At 43.8% G+C, this 17,863-nt stretch overlaps 2 protein-coding genes across 2 annotated transcripts; both read left to right on the top strand.

The window, feature by feature from the left end:
* Positions 1-9,709: 9,709 nt before the first annotated feature.
* Positions 9,710-10,210, top strand: LOC120294502. Its single transcript, XM_039314623.1, has one exon. The coding sequence runs from the start codon at positions 9,710-9,712 to the stop codon at positions 10,208-10,210; it is 501 nt and encodes a 166-aa protein (XP_039170557.1).
* Positions 10,211-13,267: 3,057 nt separating this feature from the next.
* Positions 13,268-17,849, top strand: LOC104453732 (beta-glucuronosyltransferase GlcAT14A). The gene is given in 5 exon segments (XM_010068345.3): positions 13,268-13,863; positions 13,866-14,243; positions 16,450-16,525; positions 16,609-16,724; positions 16,850-17,849. Coding segments are annotated over 5 exon segments (1,188 nt in total). The 5' UTR covers positions 13,268-13,760; the 3' UTR covers positions 17,365-17,849.
* The last annotated feature ends 14 nt before the right edge of the window (positions 17,850-17,863 follow it).

Below are 17,863 nucleotides of genomic sequence, written 5' to 3'. Positions count from 1 at the left end.
TAGTCGGGAGTCTTGCGAGGCTCGCGGAGGTCGTGCAGCCAGCATCACTGCACCCGGAGTTTGGTAGCCTCAGAGCCTTCACCTGGGCTCCGAACACAACCCTAGAAATCTTCTTAACCCCAACTGTAATGACCGTGGAAGCTCCAAAGTAATGGAATGCCATCTTCACGAAGCACCTGAAGCAAAAGCTGAAGCGCAAGGTCTGTCGCAATGGCTTCCTCTCTCTTTGCACCTCCACTGGCAAGGTACCTTCGCTTTCACTACTAATATCTAGCACTGATGTCTAGCTCAACCCGAATGGCAATTTAGTTGCCTTTGATTGTGTTAGGATGTGATTCGGTTTGATTGGCTAATCTATGTCAAAAGTGCGATGACAATAGATTTGTTACCATTTTTCCCCGAATTTAGCTTGTTCGATTGAATTGAATGGCAACCACTCAATGTTGCTTGATATTTTATTATGTCTATCATCATGAATTGTTCTGTTCTATGTTTTTGGTTGTAATACTCTCCGTGATTGAGCTTGTTTTCGGGAGATTAGTCCATGTTGTGATTAATGGTGTATGATGGCAGCAGAGCATTAAAATTCCTCCAAAGGACTGGCATACTAATCCTCCTTTATGATGCTTTGCTTGTTGTTCATCTGGGAAATTAAATATTTGATCTTTGGGACTAATTTGGAAGTTCATGGAAGATCTACTGTTGCTTTTGTTCAATGTGCAAATGGTCTTTTGAAACTTCATATATTTTAGATTTTCCTTTCATTAAATCAATAGAAGCTAAATCCTTTGGCATGGAATTTACAGTTGCATTGCCTTTAACTTTCATTTTCTGCATGTATACAATTCCTAGAATTTTACATGTATAGATTCTGCATTCCAAATGGCACATTGTGCTTTAAAATTCCTCCAAAGGACTCCTAATCGCCTTCAAGGACTGAAGTCATGGGATAATGCTTTAATTAATTTGTTATGTCATTCTTACTTGATGTGATGTAATCAAAGTCTGTTGCTCCACACTTTTCCATTTTTCCCAGGATGAATCTTGGGCTTTGAACGTTCATTTCCATTGTATCCAACAGTTATTAGGAGTTGTCTTCTCTTCTAAGTTCTTTGGAATATTCATGACTTGTATATCAATACGTGCATTGGCTTGTGAATTGAGACATTGTGATGGTACTTTTGTTTAAGGGAGAAATAGTTTTTCTAAGGCTAATCCTTGACTTTGTCAGCAATCTACGGTTCACAAAAGAAGCCCATTGCTCCTCAAGAGTTGGAACTCTTTAATTTTCTGGCATGACAAGGCTTTGAACATGAGCAAAAGCTCATTATTTTTGCCATCACAAATGTGTTTAGGGGGTGCTCACTCTACAATCAATCTCCAAGAAATGTTATGTTGTTCGGTCCATTCCTAGTGATTTTTGAGCTCTAAGATTGGATGGGTAAATTGATGTAGTAATTTAAAGCAAAGAGCTGCTCAGTTGTCCATTCCAAATGAACAAGATATGTCATTTAGTGCTATCATGGTGCAGCTAAGACATGTCTAATCTTTTTGTTGCAAAATAAGAGACATATTTCTTATCACATGCCAGTATTAGATAAAACTTTCCATATGATATCGTAAACAAAAAAAATTATTTTCATATTCTCATTAACTTTGCCAATTGGTTATTATACTTTCTTTACCATTTGTAAATTTAAGGGTCCTATTATTTTCGACACTTCTCATGTGATTTTTTTATTTATTTATAAATTTGTTATCATGTCCCTTTTACATTTCTCTCAACTCGAAAATATAAAAATTACCATAATTGTGTTATTTTTTCAATTTTAAATAGATTAGAATAGAAAAAACTTAAATCGATCATATTAAAGGACTTTCCAAATATATATTTACCAAACAGCATTTTCTCAAAGTTACTTCCCAAATTATTTTTCAATTACAATTTACCAAACAGTTTTGCATTTCATTAAACCTCTTTAGGCTAAAGGCTTTTACATTTTCCCAATGGCTTTCCCCAAAAGTTGAACCAAACACAACCGATCAACCTCTCAACCCCTGTTTGGTTTAGTTTTTCAAGTGGGGTTTTTTTTTTTTTTGGTACCTAGGGATCTTCCATGCACTACTTCGCAGCGGAATAAACCTTGGAGGAGCAAGAGAGTCACCACCACCCTTTCTGCCCTTGGCAAGTCGTGGGTTCCTTTCCAACAAGGCAGGCGACGCAAAGATTCAAACTCCAAACCTCTCCCGAAAGGAACTAAAGCTCAACCACTATGCCGCCACCACGGGTGGTGTTTTTCAAGTGGGGTTTGAGATTAGTACTTGGGCAAATGCAAATAGCTTTTGGTTCATTTTCAAAGGGAGCTCTAAGGGCCTTTAACCTAACGTAGATTTAGAGGTCCTTTGGGAAGTAGCATTCTCGGATTGCAAGTTTTACCTTGTTGACTGTTTCATCTTCTTCATGATTTGCACGAAGGAGTCGAATGAAGACCGACGATCACCGCTCGAGGAGTCACGCGACCCATGCAATGTCACCCAAGCAACCGCCGCTAGAGGGTCGTGACCACCTGACGGCCAAGCCCCGAGTTAAAAAATAGTTTGAAACTTTAAAAAAAAAAAAAAAAAAAAAATTAACAAAAGTCATTTACAAAATGTAATTTTTATGGAACAACATTTAAGTTAAAATTATTTCTCAACGCACTTTAAAATTATAATTTACCAAACACTATTTGCATTTCGAAAAACCCTTTTAGCTCAAAAGTATTTGTATTTTCCCAATGACATTTTCCTAAAACCGAACCAATTGAATAAGCATCACCACTCATCGCCATTGCTTGTCCTTAGAGGACTGCCACCATCCCTCGTCCCTCTTGACCGTCATCGTCCCCCATTGCTTGTCCCTCGAGCACCATGACAATCCTCGGTTTTAAGTCTCTTACCCAAAGTCCTAAAACCTCTCATACCCAACGCCGACAAAGGTCTCTGCGATGGGGGACGGCGTCAGGATGACATTGCTCGGGCGACGAGCGGCGGTCCTCGAGGGATGAGCAACGGCGGCGAGTTGTGCGGACTATACATTAGTAAGGATGAAATCAAGCATCACGGAAAGAATGAAAAGCCACAATCTCTTTGTAAATTCGAACCAAACTGTCTAAAACTTGTCGGTCATCATCGTGGTTCCGAAACTTTATACTAAGACCAAAAAATTGTAGGAGTCTTCGTTCGATCAGAGGAAAGAGCGAGCCAACTCTGATTGGACGAAGCCTTGGGATCACGACCGATTCGAGATGAGCGAATCACCGACGTCGAGTCAAATAACGTGGTCGACAAGAGAAAGCCCACATGAATGGATGGACGGGGCGTTCACGTAGCACAGTAGGCAAACGATCCCTCGAATAATTTATTGGCTTCCCCTCCATCTTGCCTCCACCACCGTCTTCCCCACTTGGGAAAGAAACCCTTTTGGCAACTCCTCCCGGACCTTTCATTGGGGGTTTATCAGCCTAGGATGCTAGGAGAAGACAGTAACCTCCCTCCAGGCGGGATCCCAGCACTAGAAGCGCTGTGGCCGGAGAGCCTAGTGGGGTCGTTATCCCGTGTTTCTTCCCCTCACTTGCCTGTAAATGGCTTGTGGGGGGAAGACACCTTAGGATAGCCTGTTCAGGGTAGAGCAGTTTAAAGACTTGCTCAGGTCTAACTTGGGCTCGGGGGAGGCTCGGCCCACCCCCCAGGGGCTTCGTTTCCCCTGCGGTTGTCTTCATTGCCCTCCTCGGGCTTGTTCCTTAAGTTTCTTATGGGGGAAACCCTGAAGATAAAAGCCCCGTAGAGGGACCCACCCCCCCAGGGGAGGGGGCAGCTTGCCTGATGGCTGGAGCCTTTTAAAGTCTTGCTCAGGACTAGGTTCCGAAACTTTATACTAATACCAAAAAATTGTCAGGAGTCTTCGTCCGATCAGAGGAAAGAGCGAGCCGACTCTGATCGGATGGAGCCTCGGGATCACGACCGATTCGAGACGAGCGAATCATAAACGTCGAATCAAATAACGTGGCCGACAAGAGAAAGCCCACATGAATGGATGGACGGGGCGTTCGCGTAGCACAGTAGGCAAACGATCCCTCGAATAATTTATTGGCTTCCCCTCCATCTTGCCTCCACCACCGTCTTCCCCACTTGGGAAAGAAACCCTTTGGCAACTCCTCCCTGGACTTTCATTGGGGGTTTATTAGCCTAGTATGCTAGGAGAAGACAATGACCTCCCTCAAAGTGGGATCCCAACACTAGAAGCGCTGTGGCCGGAGAGCCCAGTGGGGTCATTATCCCATGTTTCTTCCCCTCACTTGCCTGTAAATGGCTTGTGGGGGGAAGACACCCTAGGATAGCCTGTTCAGGGTAGAGCAGTTTAAAGACCTGCTCAGGTCTAACTTGGGCTCGGGGGGAGGCTCGGCCCACCCCTAGGGGCTTCGTTTCCCTTGGGGTTGTCTTCATTGTCCTCCCCGGGCTTGTTCCTTGAGTTTCTTATGGGGAAACCCCGAAGATAAAAGCCTCGTAGAGGACCCACCCCCAGGGGGCAAACTTGCCTGATGGCTGGAGCCTTTTAAAATCCTGCTCAGGACTAGGTTCCTAAACTTTATACTAAGACCAAAAAATTGTCAGGAGTCTTCGTCCAATTAGAGGAAAGAGCGAGCCGACTCTGATCGGATGGAGCCTCAGGATCACGACCGATTCGAGACGAGCGAATCATAGACGTTGAATAAAATAACATGGCCGACAAGAGAAAGCCCACAGGAATGGATGGACGGGGCGTTCGTGTAGCACAGTAGGAAAACGATCCCTCGAATAATTTATTGGCTTCCCCTCCATCTTGCCTCCACCACCGTCTTCCCCACTTGGGAAAGAAACCCTTTTGGCCTCTCCTCTCCCTCCTCCTCCTTCTTCTTCTTCTTCTTCTTCCTCCTCTCGCTATTGCTGGGCAAGTGCGGCTGAGGGGTATCCCAAGCGCCTAGCCACTCGCCTTTGACATGTGGGTAGGTGGAGGTGGGTCGTGCCCGGGTCGTTTTGGATACCCATCATCGGCTTGATCGAACCGAGGCGAGGAAGAGGGGCGAGCAGCAGCCCGTCGATCTTGATCTTGTTCTCTAAGGGCGGAAAAATGAGGTATGGCCAAGGACAGGGATGAGCCCAGGATGGCTCCTCAGCCCGATCGCTAGTACAATCTGACCCTCGGGCCTTCGTTCAAGCACGATTCTTCCAACAAGTATTGTACCCTCCGATGTAAGTGTTTGAGACTTGCCCATTTTACCCCGTGGCCTATCTTGTTCGCTTGAGATGATTGTGGGTGTGTTGGCATTGTTGTGACCGTTTGAAGAGATGATCGGTGTGCCTGGAAATTCGAAGAATTGGAGATTGGTGGAGGAGATGGAGAGGAGATGATCACTTTGGATGTGAAATGAAGCTTGGGATGTTGTTTCTTGAATTCTAAATGGTTGGATTAGAAAAAAAGTGTTCTTTTTAATGTCTTTAGTACTTTTCCCCCTATTTCATACTTGTCTAATATGTTATTGTCGGAAATCATTGGATAGCAGGAACTAAGAAGTTGATGTAGTGTGAGGATTTCTGAATTGATGTGTGTATGTGATGAGTTGTAGTGATGCAAGTATTCTTTGCTACTTACTCTTTCTTGAACTTTTGTTTGATTTGCATTTCTCCAGATGAATTTAAACCCGCTTCTATCGATAAGACGAAGAAGGGTACAATGCAAAAGAATAAGGAGAACCGGGTTTCTGTGGAGTTTCAAAATAATTAACCAGGAAAGCCCAAAGTGGCATTTGAGGGTAGTAGCGAAGATTACAAAGAGAATGATGCTGTGTTGTTCTTTGATGGTGAGACATTCCGATTGGAATGACTCCATCGAGCTGTGAAGCAGCTGCGTCACGTTCGCCTTCCTGGTGAGTCTGTGGCGGCTGCTTCTTCTGTCGCTTCTGCAGCTGTTCATTCTGGGCCAGCAGTGGAGCCTTGGTTATCTCTGGTAGCAAAGGTTGTAAAACCAGCACATTCTTCTCGGAATACATTTCCAGCCATTCCGATAAGTCCAATTGCTTAGTTAAGTTAGTTAGTCACTAATTATTTGGCTTATTAAAAAGAGTGATCTATTACTAAGATTGTAGGGAATAGGGATTATAGATAAGTAAACTGTTGTTTTTTTTTTTTTGGGGTAAAGTTAAGTAAACTGTTGTTTGTTTTTGCTGATTCTAATTATTCTGTATAATAATCAAAATCATTATGCATAGGGAGAGATTGATCCATTATGATTATTTTGTGTAATTACAAGGACCGCTAGTTAACAAAGGATGGATGAAGAGACTCCAGGGGTCTCAAGTTTCCTTTAGAACAAGAATGCTGCACATCTTATTGTCAGTATGATTCATTGGATAGGTGTGTATTGTTGTACGAACCCTTTATCTAGTTGAACCTACTCAAGTGGTCCTCCCATGTGAATGAAGTTTTATGAAAGTTTAACTGCTTATGATGGTTTAGATGCATTTATGTGGTAATATTCAATTTCTTATTGTTATCCTCTGCTTTTCAGTTTTTGTTCCTTCTAGGACTCCATGTCTGATCCTTTAATTGTCATATTCTTTTGTTGGCTATTTGACTTAGAGATTTAAACTTTCTATGTTTGACTGAACGAGATGCCAAATTGATGTGTTGTCTCACTTTGCCCATGAGCAACTGTATATCTTTGTTATGAAAGAAAGTGAAGTGGCCCTTAAGATGCACACTTTATATATATGGACTTTCTTAAGATTTGGTTACCTAGATGTTCAATAGATGTTTAGAATAACTTATCAAAACTTTACATATTTAAGATCTGCTCATTGGATAGGGATAGTAAATCTTTCTGCTTCTCTAGTTATAGTGACGGATTGAGAGGCTCGATGGAAGAAATATCCCTATTGAACGATCATTAATCTTTTGAACTCAGCTACATGACGCCGCTCCTTTGTTGATTCAATCTAGTATTCAATCAAGTAGGGCTATTAATCAATCCTGAGTAGGATCTCCATCTTAGTAGCGGCAGTCTCTCCAAAAAATCCTGAAAGAAAAAGTTCTGAGCCTTATCAATTCAAGTACAAAGTTCTAATTTTTAACTAGAGTTGGCTAGCATTGTATGTCTATGGATTTATAATTTTGATTCTGGCAGTGTAAAATCTGACAGTGGAGTGTGTTCTAATGTTGTTAATTACACAGTACATGTGGTAATTTCAAGAATTTAAAGGAAATGGGGAAAACAGGCATGAGTTGTGCACCCCGAGTTTCAAAAGTATTATTAGTTCGGGCTTGATATCTAGTACTTCACATGGAGAAGAAGTTGACAGTGCCTTGATAAAGAGCAAAACTTGAATGATGTTGGCATGATATGGATATGGGACCTTTGGTAGAACTTAGTGGTTGGACATGAGGATCATCTTGAGAATATAAGCAGCATTGCCTGACTAAGTTAAAAACCTTCAACTTGGTTTCTCAGACGACAAGGATAGCAATATTGGTAAAATGCTTTTTCAAAGTATCTCATGCGTAGGATGCTATTTCATCAGCAATCTGCATTTAGATCGCTTCTCTGGCTGCGTGCTAAATTACAGCCTGGAATAGCAAAACTACTATCCTGACAACTCGATATGGAACCAATCACCAGACCAGCATTTGTGTACTCTGTGTGCTATCTACCATTAGGAACTTATTTTTCCTCTTTTCATTTAGAGTCTTCTTATATGTTACACTCATGCTTATGGCATACTGCAACTTCCAGTGGAGGCAGACCATTCATGTAATCATATTCCATCATTCACATTTTCTACATGAACTCCTTAATGTGGATTACATTCCTTCATTCATTCACTGCGTTCATTCCAATCGGGTGAGCAAAGCACACCAATGCCAGAGAAAGTCTTTGCTCCTAACTACTGTACAAGTGAAATATCCTCACTCCAATGGCCTAGTCTCCGTCCTATCAATTAGAGCTGCCACCCAACTGTTGTCTCAGTTAGCAATGCTTCCAATGTCACTATGCCTCTCTTGGACATGACCAAACCCTAAATCAGTGGGTTACATTTCATCTAGCTCAGGAGTCATTTAATGTGTGGTGTTATTTGGTTTTTCTTCTTCCTGTTTTTCTTTTGAATGGCATCATATTTAAAACTGAACGAACTCGATTTCATCAAGCTTTCTTCCGTAGACAACTACTACCACTCTCATTCCGAATCCATTCTCTTCCCCATGACACACTAGGGAAGATATTCCAAGTTTATGTTTGAGTTCTGCCTGTACCAGATCTTCATTTTCCAGTCTTTTTTATCTGAAATTGAATTTATGTCTTTGCTGGGGCTGTAGTACTCGACGTATAGAGTAGATTTTGTTTTTTTGGTCTGTGTGCTTCTCTCACTCATTGCTCTCTTCCTGAACTTGTGCAGGTTGAGGTGGAACGGATTGATATTGGTGAGCCCCAGAATCCAGGTATGCTGTGTTTAGAGGCTTCTTTGTATTTTTTCTTTCTGGTATTATCATTTCTAGATTTATGTCAACGTGTGCATTGAGATGAGTAATTGCTATGGAAACTTTAATATCATCAGCAAAAGCTAGTTCCTGTCAAATGGAATCCAGGAAGAGTTACCTAATTGATTTTGAATTTAGGCCATTCCGTGGCACCCCTTGTTCCTAACGTTTGGTTAGTTATTAGAAGATTAAATTTCGATATTTTGTTTGAAGTTATGTCCACTTTTGCCGTCATTTCTTGTTTTTCACTTGCAAGAAATCTAAAATTTGTCACTCACTTCAATATGGGATAAAGAGCTTAAGTACCCACAAAACTGCATAATGAAGTGATAGATGAGATGGTTGCCTTATTGGGTACTTGTTTTGGCCTTCTTTTTATTCTTGAATGCTAAATTGCTATTCATTGTTTGAAAGGTCCAAAACCTGCAGCGAAGGGAGCCGCCACTCATTCACCCTATCTATCAAGTGCCCCCCGCTGCCTCTCCAGGCCCCAGAGATTTCGAAGCTGAGGATAATCAAGACATAGACATCGACGAACTCTTCGGCACTGGATCGCCGGACAACGAAAACAACGCTGAGCAAAAGGTCGAGTTTGGATCCGATGCCAACGAGCCACGTCACAATCACTCAGATGACGAGATTGCTGATGTGGACGATAAAGGCGATGAAGGGCCAGAATGCGAGAAAATATTGGGTGAGTTTTATCCTCCACGTAAGTGAGTGAAATGTATCACCATACAAAATTCGAAACGTGACAATTTTGGGCCACCTGTCAGCACCCACTCTCCCCCCTTAACTCCGTCTCTCTCCCGTTTACCCTCTCTCCACCCCTCCGTTTCTTCTGCCCACAAAAACCAGCTGTTTATTCGGAGAAAGGATGTCGATTGTCCTCTCTCCCTTCCTCTTTCTCTCTCTTCCCTCTTTCTCTCTCTTATGCTCCTGATTTTGTATAAGGAAGAAACCAGCGTCCTCTCACGAACGGAGAAGGAATTTTGCCAGTGCCCATCTCCGCGCTCTGCAAGGGTCGATCCTTCACTTCATCCAGTGCCCACATTCTAGAGAGAGAGAGAGGGAGCGCAGTAACGAACAAAAGGGAGCTTTTTTGCGCCGTTCCTAGAGAGAGAAAAATGCGTGGGGGCTGAGCCTGGAGCCGCTGGACATGGTGCGTGTCCAGATCCCGCACCACTTCCGGTGCCCCATCTCACTGGAGCTGATGCGGGACCTAGTGATGGTGTCGACGGGGCAGAACTATGACCGGTCCAGCATCGAGCCTTGGATCGCCACCGGCAACACTACTTGCCCCGTCACCCGCGCCCCGCGCCCCGCTCCACAACTCCGCCCTCATCCCCAACCACACCCTTCGCCGCCTCATCCAGTCCTAGTGCGTCGCCAACCGCCACTTCGGTGTGGAGCGCATCCCCACCTCGTAGCAGCCCACCGACCCCTCCCACGTTCACGCCCTCCTCTCCCAGGCCGCCTCCACGTCGTCCGCCGCCGCCGCCGCCCCCGGCTCTCCTCCTCCTTCCGTAATAGACTCACTCCAAGCGCCGCCGCCAGAGTCGTTATCTTCCTCAAGCAAGATGATCGTCAAGGCAGTGGCGGCCACTGTGGCCAGCCATGGACAACACTTGCTCGACCTCAAACTCGGAGCTTTGGTTAGCGCTTGAGTTTCGAGCTCGGCCTCAATCTATCTCACCGCAAACGAAGCTCAATGCAGTCTCCATCCGGCGGCGCGGCGTCCCTCCTTGACCTGAAGCGGCCATGAGCCGACTCAAGCTCGAGCCATGGCAGACGCAAGAAAAAGAAAAGAGAAGTGGAGAGAGAAGAGGAGGAGAAACAATTGTTGGCAGAAACGGAGGGGAGGAGGGTAAACGGGAGAGAGACGGAGTTAACGGGGGAGAGTGGGCGCTGACAGGTGGGCCCAAAATTATCACATGTCGAATTTTGTATGGTGATACATTTCGCCTACGTGGAGGGTAGAACCTACCTAATATTTTCTTGCAGTGGCAGCAGCGAAAATGATGCGAGTGATGACGACTCCGTCAACTCTGTCTGAGAGGCATCAGGCATCAAATTATAAGGCATAAAGGAATACATTCACATAATAGCAATATCTCAATAAGTCATCCTGATTTTTGATGGGGTTGGAACGTGATTTTTATAAATTTTTCTTTTCTGTGGTGGGATAAGGTTTGTCTTTCCATCAATGCCGCCCCCTTCTCAGCCGCGTTAGCTAGAGCATGAACTTAAAAACAGAGATGATATGACAGAACGTTCACTTGCAAGTTTTCTCGTTCTCCTTGTTCTGGCCTAAATATTTTCACTTGCATTTAGTTGGCTCATTAGGGCAAGCGATCAACCTCCTGCTGATCGTTTGATTGAGATGCATCATACAGAATTCAACCAACAGATGGAAAAGCGGCCGCTTTTGCTGTTTGCGCATTATAGAGTAAGCTATTTTCTGAAAAACTTTTGGTGCAAAAGCATATTCAAGGAGCATTTACTATCCATTCATGGGCGTTTTGGATGCTTGACTTGCAGACGGGTTTCGGTATCAAGCATCGTTTTTTTCTCTTAGCATAAGGACTTGGATTATTTGGTGAAGAAAATGAATTCACTTTTCCCTACAAGAAAATCAAAAGTTTGGTCAATAATTCATTAGTCCTGTGCTTTGAATTATTGGCAATCTACATTACTAGATTGATTAGGTTGAATCATCAAGGTTCAAAAGATGGAGCTGCACGAACAGATGACGCAGGATCTGACGTGGTAATGCTTTGAATCTAGATGTTCTTGACAGTCAATGATCGATGTATGGTACGGATGACGGCGTTGGTGCTCCTATTCCCAACAATCTCCTGTTGTCTAGCGCGCCGATTCCTTATTGGTTCTCCCATCTCCTAACGCAACTTTAAAGGAAGGGAAAAATAAGTAAATTAAACTTAATTTGAGGTTGGTCATCAAACGCCTCCCAGAAAAGAACGGTAGCTGGCCAGGACAGTCCGAATGTTGTGCTTTTAAAGTGTCTCGTACAGATTGAATCATTGAGAGACGAGGCGCGGATGGAAAGATCACATTTTAGAGATGTCTAAAACCTTTGCACCAACATTTGCTTTTGAAGAGCGGGAGTCGTATGCGGAGTTCATTTGGGTCCCCACCATCGTCCTCGACGTTCTTGATCGTCCGGGGTATAGCGCGATTGTCGGGACCGGGGTCTCCATCACCCAGATCTGGGTTTTCGGCTCTAGGACCTCATCGACGCCTTAATTCTAGTTGCTTGACTTGCCGATCCGGGTCCTTGATCTGATGTCTTTGTGTACGCATCGCCGTGCTCAAGCCGTGTTGGGTTGAAGTTGGACCGTAGCTAAGCCGGAGACTTGGAATCGCGATGTAAGACTTAGGACCTCGACCCGACACTCGGAATGTCTATTGTCCACATTGGACCCAGGACTCCCAACCCTATAGCCCCCGAAATCAAGACCTAGACTAGGGACTAGGCTGTCGATCCTAGGACTTAATTACCGCTTCGAGATCGTCGCCAGTTGATTCGAGACCCTTGCCTCCGGACCTGAAAATACGACGTTTCGACGTAGGCATACTGGGGTTGCGGTCCCGGCGCCCGAAGTTCGGTCGCCATCCAGCCTCGAACTCGGGACCCGGCCTATGAGAACTGGGATCGATGCTCGGATACAAATTTGTCTTGGCAAATGGGTTTCGTCTTGATGAATACAGGGTAAAATGATTCGCACCTCATTTCCGAATGTTCTTGATAAACAAGAAAAGAAAACCTTCACGTTTTGTCTTTTGTCATTTTGGTAGAGAGTTGGTGGGTGGGTCTTTTTCACAGTTTTGTCTTTCTCCCCTTTTTAATGTCAGAGGCGGTGAGATTTTTTTTCAAGATATATACATTTTTTTTTCCAAGTCCAATCCTCGAGCACGCGCTGAAAACGAAATTCCAACAGAAATTCTTCGACACTAACGTAACTCTGAACGTCTTGCACCCAAATGATCAAGCAATTCAACACAGATTTTCTTTTCTAATGCATTTATGGATAAGTGTATATTTCACCTCATTAGAATTAAATTTAATCATGTGATTATAATAACCTCGTTATTTAAGGTTAGACAGCAATTAGATCTATCAAAATCATAGATTTATTTTTTAAGTCATACGTAATTCGCTAAATTGTTATATGAATTAGTTATATTCAGTAAATGAATTATAAATGAATTTTTCAATAAATTCTTATCCTACTTTTTTCGCTTCTATTATAGTGCACTACAATGCCTAACGGTATATAAATAGTACCAAGTAACACATAAGCAATGCCATGAATCATTTTTTCTTACTTTTACTCAATCTCGTGCTTACTTACTTAGTTTTTTTTAGTTTTAATAACATGGATTAGATAGAATAAATGTTAGGTACAGGTAGAGTAGAGTATGTATCATTAGATTTGCATTGTAATGGGTCGAGGTAGATTTATTTTTCAATCCGGTCGGTATCGTGGAAACCTCAAATTTTCGACCGAATGAATTATAACCCCCCGCCCCCCGCGGCGCGTGGCGAGCACTCCTCACGAGCCGGGACGACCGGGACGTGAGCAAGCATCCCAAGAAGGACAAAATGTCCCCACGTAGCTCCAATTCACACTCTCATTTAGAAAAAAATAAAATGGGAGAAGATGGAGCAGCGGCAAATTATAAAAAATAAAAACAGCAAACAAAACCTTTCCCTCAGGACCAGCAAATTCCCATGAACAACGCCAGCACCGTCTCTTCTCCTCTTCCCCTTCTCATCGCCATCATCATCATCACCACCATTGTCACCGCCGTCGCCATCGCCATCTTCCCAACAAATCCGACCTGAAAACCCTAATCCCTACCCTTCCTATTTGCTCTTTTTGGGCATAGAATCTGGTCATTGAAGGGGGGGTTAGCTGAAGTGATAGTGACAGGTGAGGTGACATATACTGCTTCTCTCTCTCTCTCTCTACCTCCCTGGTTATCCCATCTTTGACCCATTCTCGAGCTTCAATTTACTCCGCCTCCTCCGCCCCAAGAACTCCACCGGCGCCGAGATCGGCGCTTGCCCATCTCCCCGGATCCGCTCCGGACCCTGAATCCGACGCCAAGTTTCGATCTTTGGGATGCCACACCCGTATGCTGCGTGACCGACCCAGATTGCGAAATTGCAGAGAGAGTCACTGATGGGAGCTGAGAAGAAATGGATGCTCACCCTCTTCTCGGCCACATTCCTCTCCCTCTTCCTCCTGCTCGTCTTCTCCATCTCCGCCTTCAGCTTCCCCAAGCCCCTCCCTCCCTCATCCTCCGCGGCCCGCACCACCCGCCGGCATTCGCGTACTACATATCCGGCGGGCGGGGCCAGAAGGACCGGATCCTCCGGCTGCTGCTCGCGGTGTACCACCCGCGCAACCGGTACCTGCTGCATCTCGGGAAGGAGGCGTCGGACGACGAGAGGAGCAAGCTGGCGGCCGCGGTGGAGGCGGTGCCCGCGATTCGGAGCTTCGGCAACGTGGACGTGGTGGGCAACCCGGATCCCTTCACGTACATGGGATCGTCGAATATTGCCGCGACGCTGCGGGCTGCGGCGATTCTTTTGAAGTTGGACAGCGGTTGGGACTGGTTCATTACTCTGAGCGCGTTCGATTACCCGCTGATCACGCAAGATGGTGAGTAATTTCGGAGAGAATATCCGGTTTTGTTTGTTTGTGTTCCATGGTTAGGGAATATGCCCGATTTTGTGAATTTGGCCATCATGTGAAAGAGTTGTCATTGGCTGTCTCTTTGCCTGTGATTTCATGATATTAGTTGACCCAGTTGCTGTGTTTGGAACCGGGAAGATCCATTTCTGGGTTACTTCTTGATATGGAAAAACCGATTGCTGATTTGGGAGGGTAGAAGAATTACGTGCCTTCAAATTTCAATTATTTAAAAAAAAAGGGGGAACTTCACCTCATTTGGTATGTTATTGATGAGGCAGACTGTTATTTTGGCCTGTTATTATAGGATCTGTCACATGTTCTGTCGATCAGTATGACCTCTGTGGACCAAGAGGTTTTTTGGTAAAGTGCACTTGAGAAATGATATCAAAACAAATTTGTTGTAGTCGGAATCTGAAAAATATCTAGTGAGTGTCTATTTTACACGGTGCGACAGAAAGGGCTGGTTTCCTCCTTTATGGCTTAAGTTGCTTATGACTGGGATGTAAACCTGTGGTTTTTGTAAGGTCGATGTTGATTTCTGAAACTAGTTGCCCAAATTGTACTTTTCTTTCTATCCTGAGAGTAAGCAGGGACTTTATATTAGGAGATCTTACTGTGCAGCTGCAGGTCCCTGCTTGTTCTGTAATTTAGAGATCATGGTGTTGTTTGTGATCCTTTTACATGTTTAATCTATTAGGTGCTCTGTGGTGTTTGAGCAATGCATTGCATGTACATGATCCCCCCCGGTGTCATGTTTTACCTAATTCTTGTCATATTACCTGGAGTCCATGACCTTTGCGTTAAGCAATTTTCACATTCTTGCATACGGTTGCCTTCAGAGAGATCCAGTGATCTCCATTTGAGTTGGCTGATGTAGATCCACCATGATGATATCATCAAGTCAGATTGAACTGTTGCTGAGTGAGAGGCAATGTACATCAAGAGTTTAGATTACTAATTTCCTTGCTCCTTTTGCCACTCATATTCCTATATAAATATGCTGAAATAGCTCTGAACAATTTCAAATGTTCTTCTGACTATGCCCAGCATTAACTACATACAAAATTCAGGTCCAAATGCCAGCTAAACTTGCACAAGTATCTCTTGTTAGTGTTCACCTGGGATGTGAAAGCGGAAGCCAAGGATTGACCCCTTTGTCAGTATGGTTGTTTTGGTGCAGCATTACATCAGGTTTCCTGCCAAGATCTTTCTGTTGTGATTGGGCATAAAACCTGTGCCAATATGTTTCAGCTCTGCCTGCCTTTTGGCCTTATCTTAACTTAATCAAATATGGGCTTTTGAATTCATGGAGTTTGCTCATGCCAGAGTGGTGCATGCTAGAGAGAATTCAAAGAAGATTCAGAAATTAGACCTTGAAATTATGTCATTTGCTACTGTGATAGCACACTTTTGTAGGAGCTGACCTAGTGCAAGAAGCTTTCAGTTTAGTTGTTGTCGATGGTGTCGTTCATGAGTATAGTCCGGGCTGCTATAATTCCAGTTGTCTACCTCTGAGTCAAAGACCAATGCAATTTATATGCAAGATGTCTTTATTAACTTTCAAGTAGCGGGTTGCATTGTATTTTAATTTTGAGGGATTAGCCCTGATCTATAAAAAGAAGGGCTAACTCTCGGTGGAGTGTGAGGGATAAACTCAAAATGAGGAACCTTCGGGATAAGTCTTGATTACCTCTTTCCTATGACAAAGGAGATGTATGGAATTTGTTTGTGCATGTCCAGAAGTTGGTACATCTTGATGGCTACTGTGTGCTCTGACTAATGCAGTACATCTTGATGGTCTAAGATATTCACTGAGTTTTACATGGAAAATTTAGTGCAGGATCTTCCCTCCATGCTGACTGCCCTCGGATTCTTTAGTTTCTTGCTTGTGCTTTGCTTGACATACTTTCTTTGACTATTTCACCTATGACAGTCAAGTTCCATCTACCAAAGTCTCGATTTATATTCTCAATATTCTTTTTTTTTACCTCCAATACCAGAAACTAATTAGTTGTTTAAGATCCTTCTCGAGTTTGCCATCATGACATGTGCCATTTGGTCTTTCACACTGTTCTAGCAAGACATAGGCATTTCTTTCTTTCATTTTCATTGCACCTTGCTTATACTAAATTGGCTGCTGGGAAGTCCCTTGATCCTCTGGTTTTCCTTGCAGATCTCTCCCATGTTTTCTCCTCAGTTAGCAGGGATCTCAATTTTATTGATCACACCAGTGATCTTGGATGGAAAGAGTAATCTCTCTCTCTCTCTTCCCATATGTTATTTTGGGAGGATTGTCTTAACATATCCTGATTGCGTTCTTATTCTGGTGTAGACAGCAAAGGATTCAACCTATTGTGGTTGATCCTGGGATTTATTTAGCCAGGAGAACCCAAATTTTTCAGGCAACAGAGAAACGACCAACCCCTGATGCATTTAAAGTCTTCACCGGTAAAGATTATTTCAATGGCCATCACCTATTGAAGCATCAAGTCAGAAGCAGATTGCTCTCTAAGCAGACTCATGTTGCGCATCTCTTGTTAGTTATAATAACCAGTGTTTGTGCCTCCATGCAGGTTCTCCTTGGGTCATGCTGAGCCGCCCCTTTCTTGAATTTTGTGTTTTTGGATGGAATAACTTACCTCGAACCCTTCTTATGTACTTCAACAATGTGATGTTGTCGCAAGAAGCATATTTTCACTCAGTCATCTGCAATTCCCCCGAGTTCAAGAACACCACTGTAAACAGCGACTTGAGATTCATGATCTGGGACAATCCACCTAAGATGGATCCCCTCTTTCTCAACAGTTCCGACTATGATCAGATGGTCCAAAGTGGGGCTGCTTTCGCAAGACAATTCAAACAGAATGATCCTGTTCTGGACATTGTCGATGCGCACATTCTCAAACGTGAGCCCAGCCGAGTTGCCCCCGGACCGTGGTGCACAGGCCGCAAGGGCTGGTTGATGGATCCGTGCTCTCAGTGGGGTGATGTTAACGTCTTGAAGCCTGGTCCGCAGGCAAAGAAGCTCGAAGATTCTATCATGAATCTCGTCGATGACACGAAGTCACAGTTGAAACAATGCAAGTGAAGCCATGATAGTTCAAGAAGAAATGAATCATTTCCATGACAGTGGTGCAGTCACATAGGCGGTGTAAAAGGGTAGCTGTCGGTGGACATACATTCTTTCAGATTGAACAGAAACGATTCTTTTGAGGGTTCCTCTCATGATCTCTTAAGGGGCTCCTGTTCTGTGGATAATAGGAGGGGCGGAGAAGGTGAAACAGAGCAAATTCACTTCAAAGTGTGGGCTGGCATTGTGTTTTTGGGGAAAGAAGATCGTATGGTGAGCCTCTCTATTAGGAAGAGGATCTCTCTCTTTCCTTCCGGGCTTGCAATTTGCATGCTCTTTTTCTGCATTTGTATTATGTAGGTCCCGCCTCTGCTTGTCATTGATCACACTTTATTGGAGGGAAGTGCATTCTTTAACCTGCTCTCTCTCTCTCTCTCTCTCATATTATTTGAAAACTGAATCCTGGGAGCAAGATCTACAGGTCATTATCATTTTCTACAAAAGACAATCAGGGTTG

The sequence above is a fragment of the Eucalyptus grandis genome, chromosome 6, assembly GCF_016545825.1.
Source record: "Eucalyptus grandis isolate ANBG69807.140 chromosome 6, ASM1654582v1, whole genome shotgun sequence".
In the NCBI taxonomy this organism is placed as follows: domain Eukaryota; kingdom Viridiplantae; phylum Streptophyta; class Magnoliopsida; order Myrtales; family Myrtaceae; genus Eucalyptus; species Eucalyptus grandis.
The sequence above is the reverse complement of the archived record's forward strand: the minus strand, read 5'-3'. Positions and strand labels throughout refer to the sequence as shown.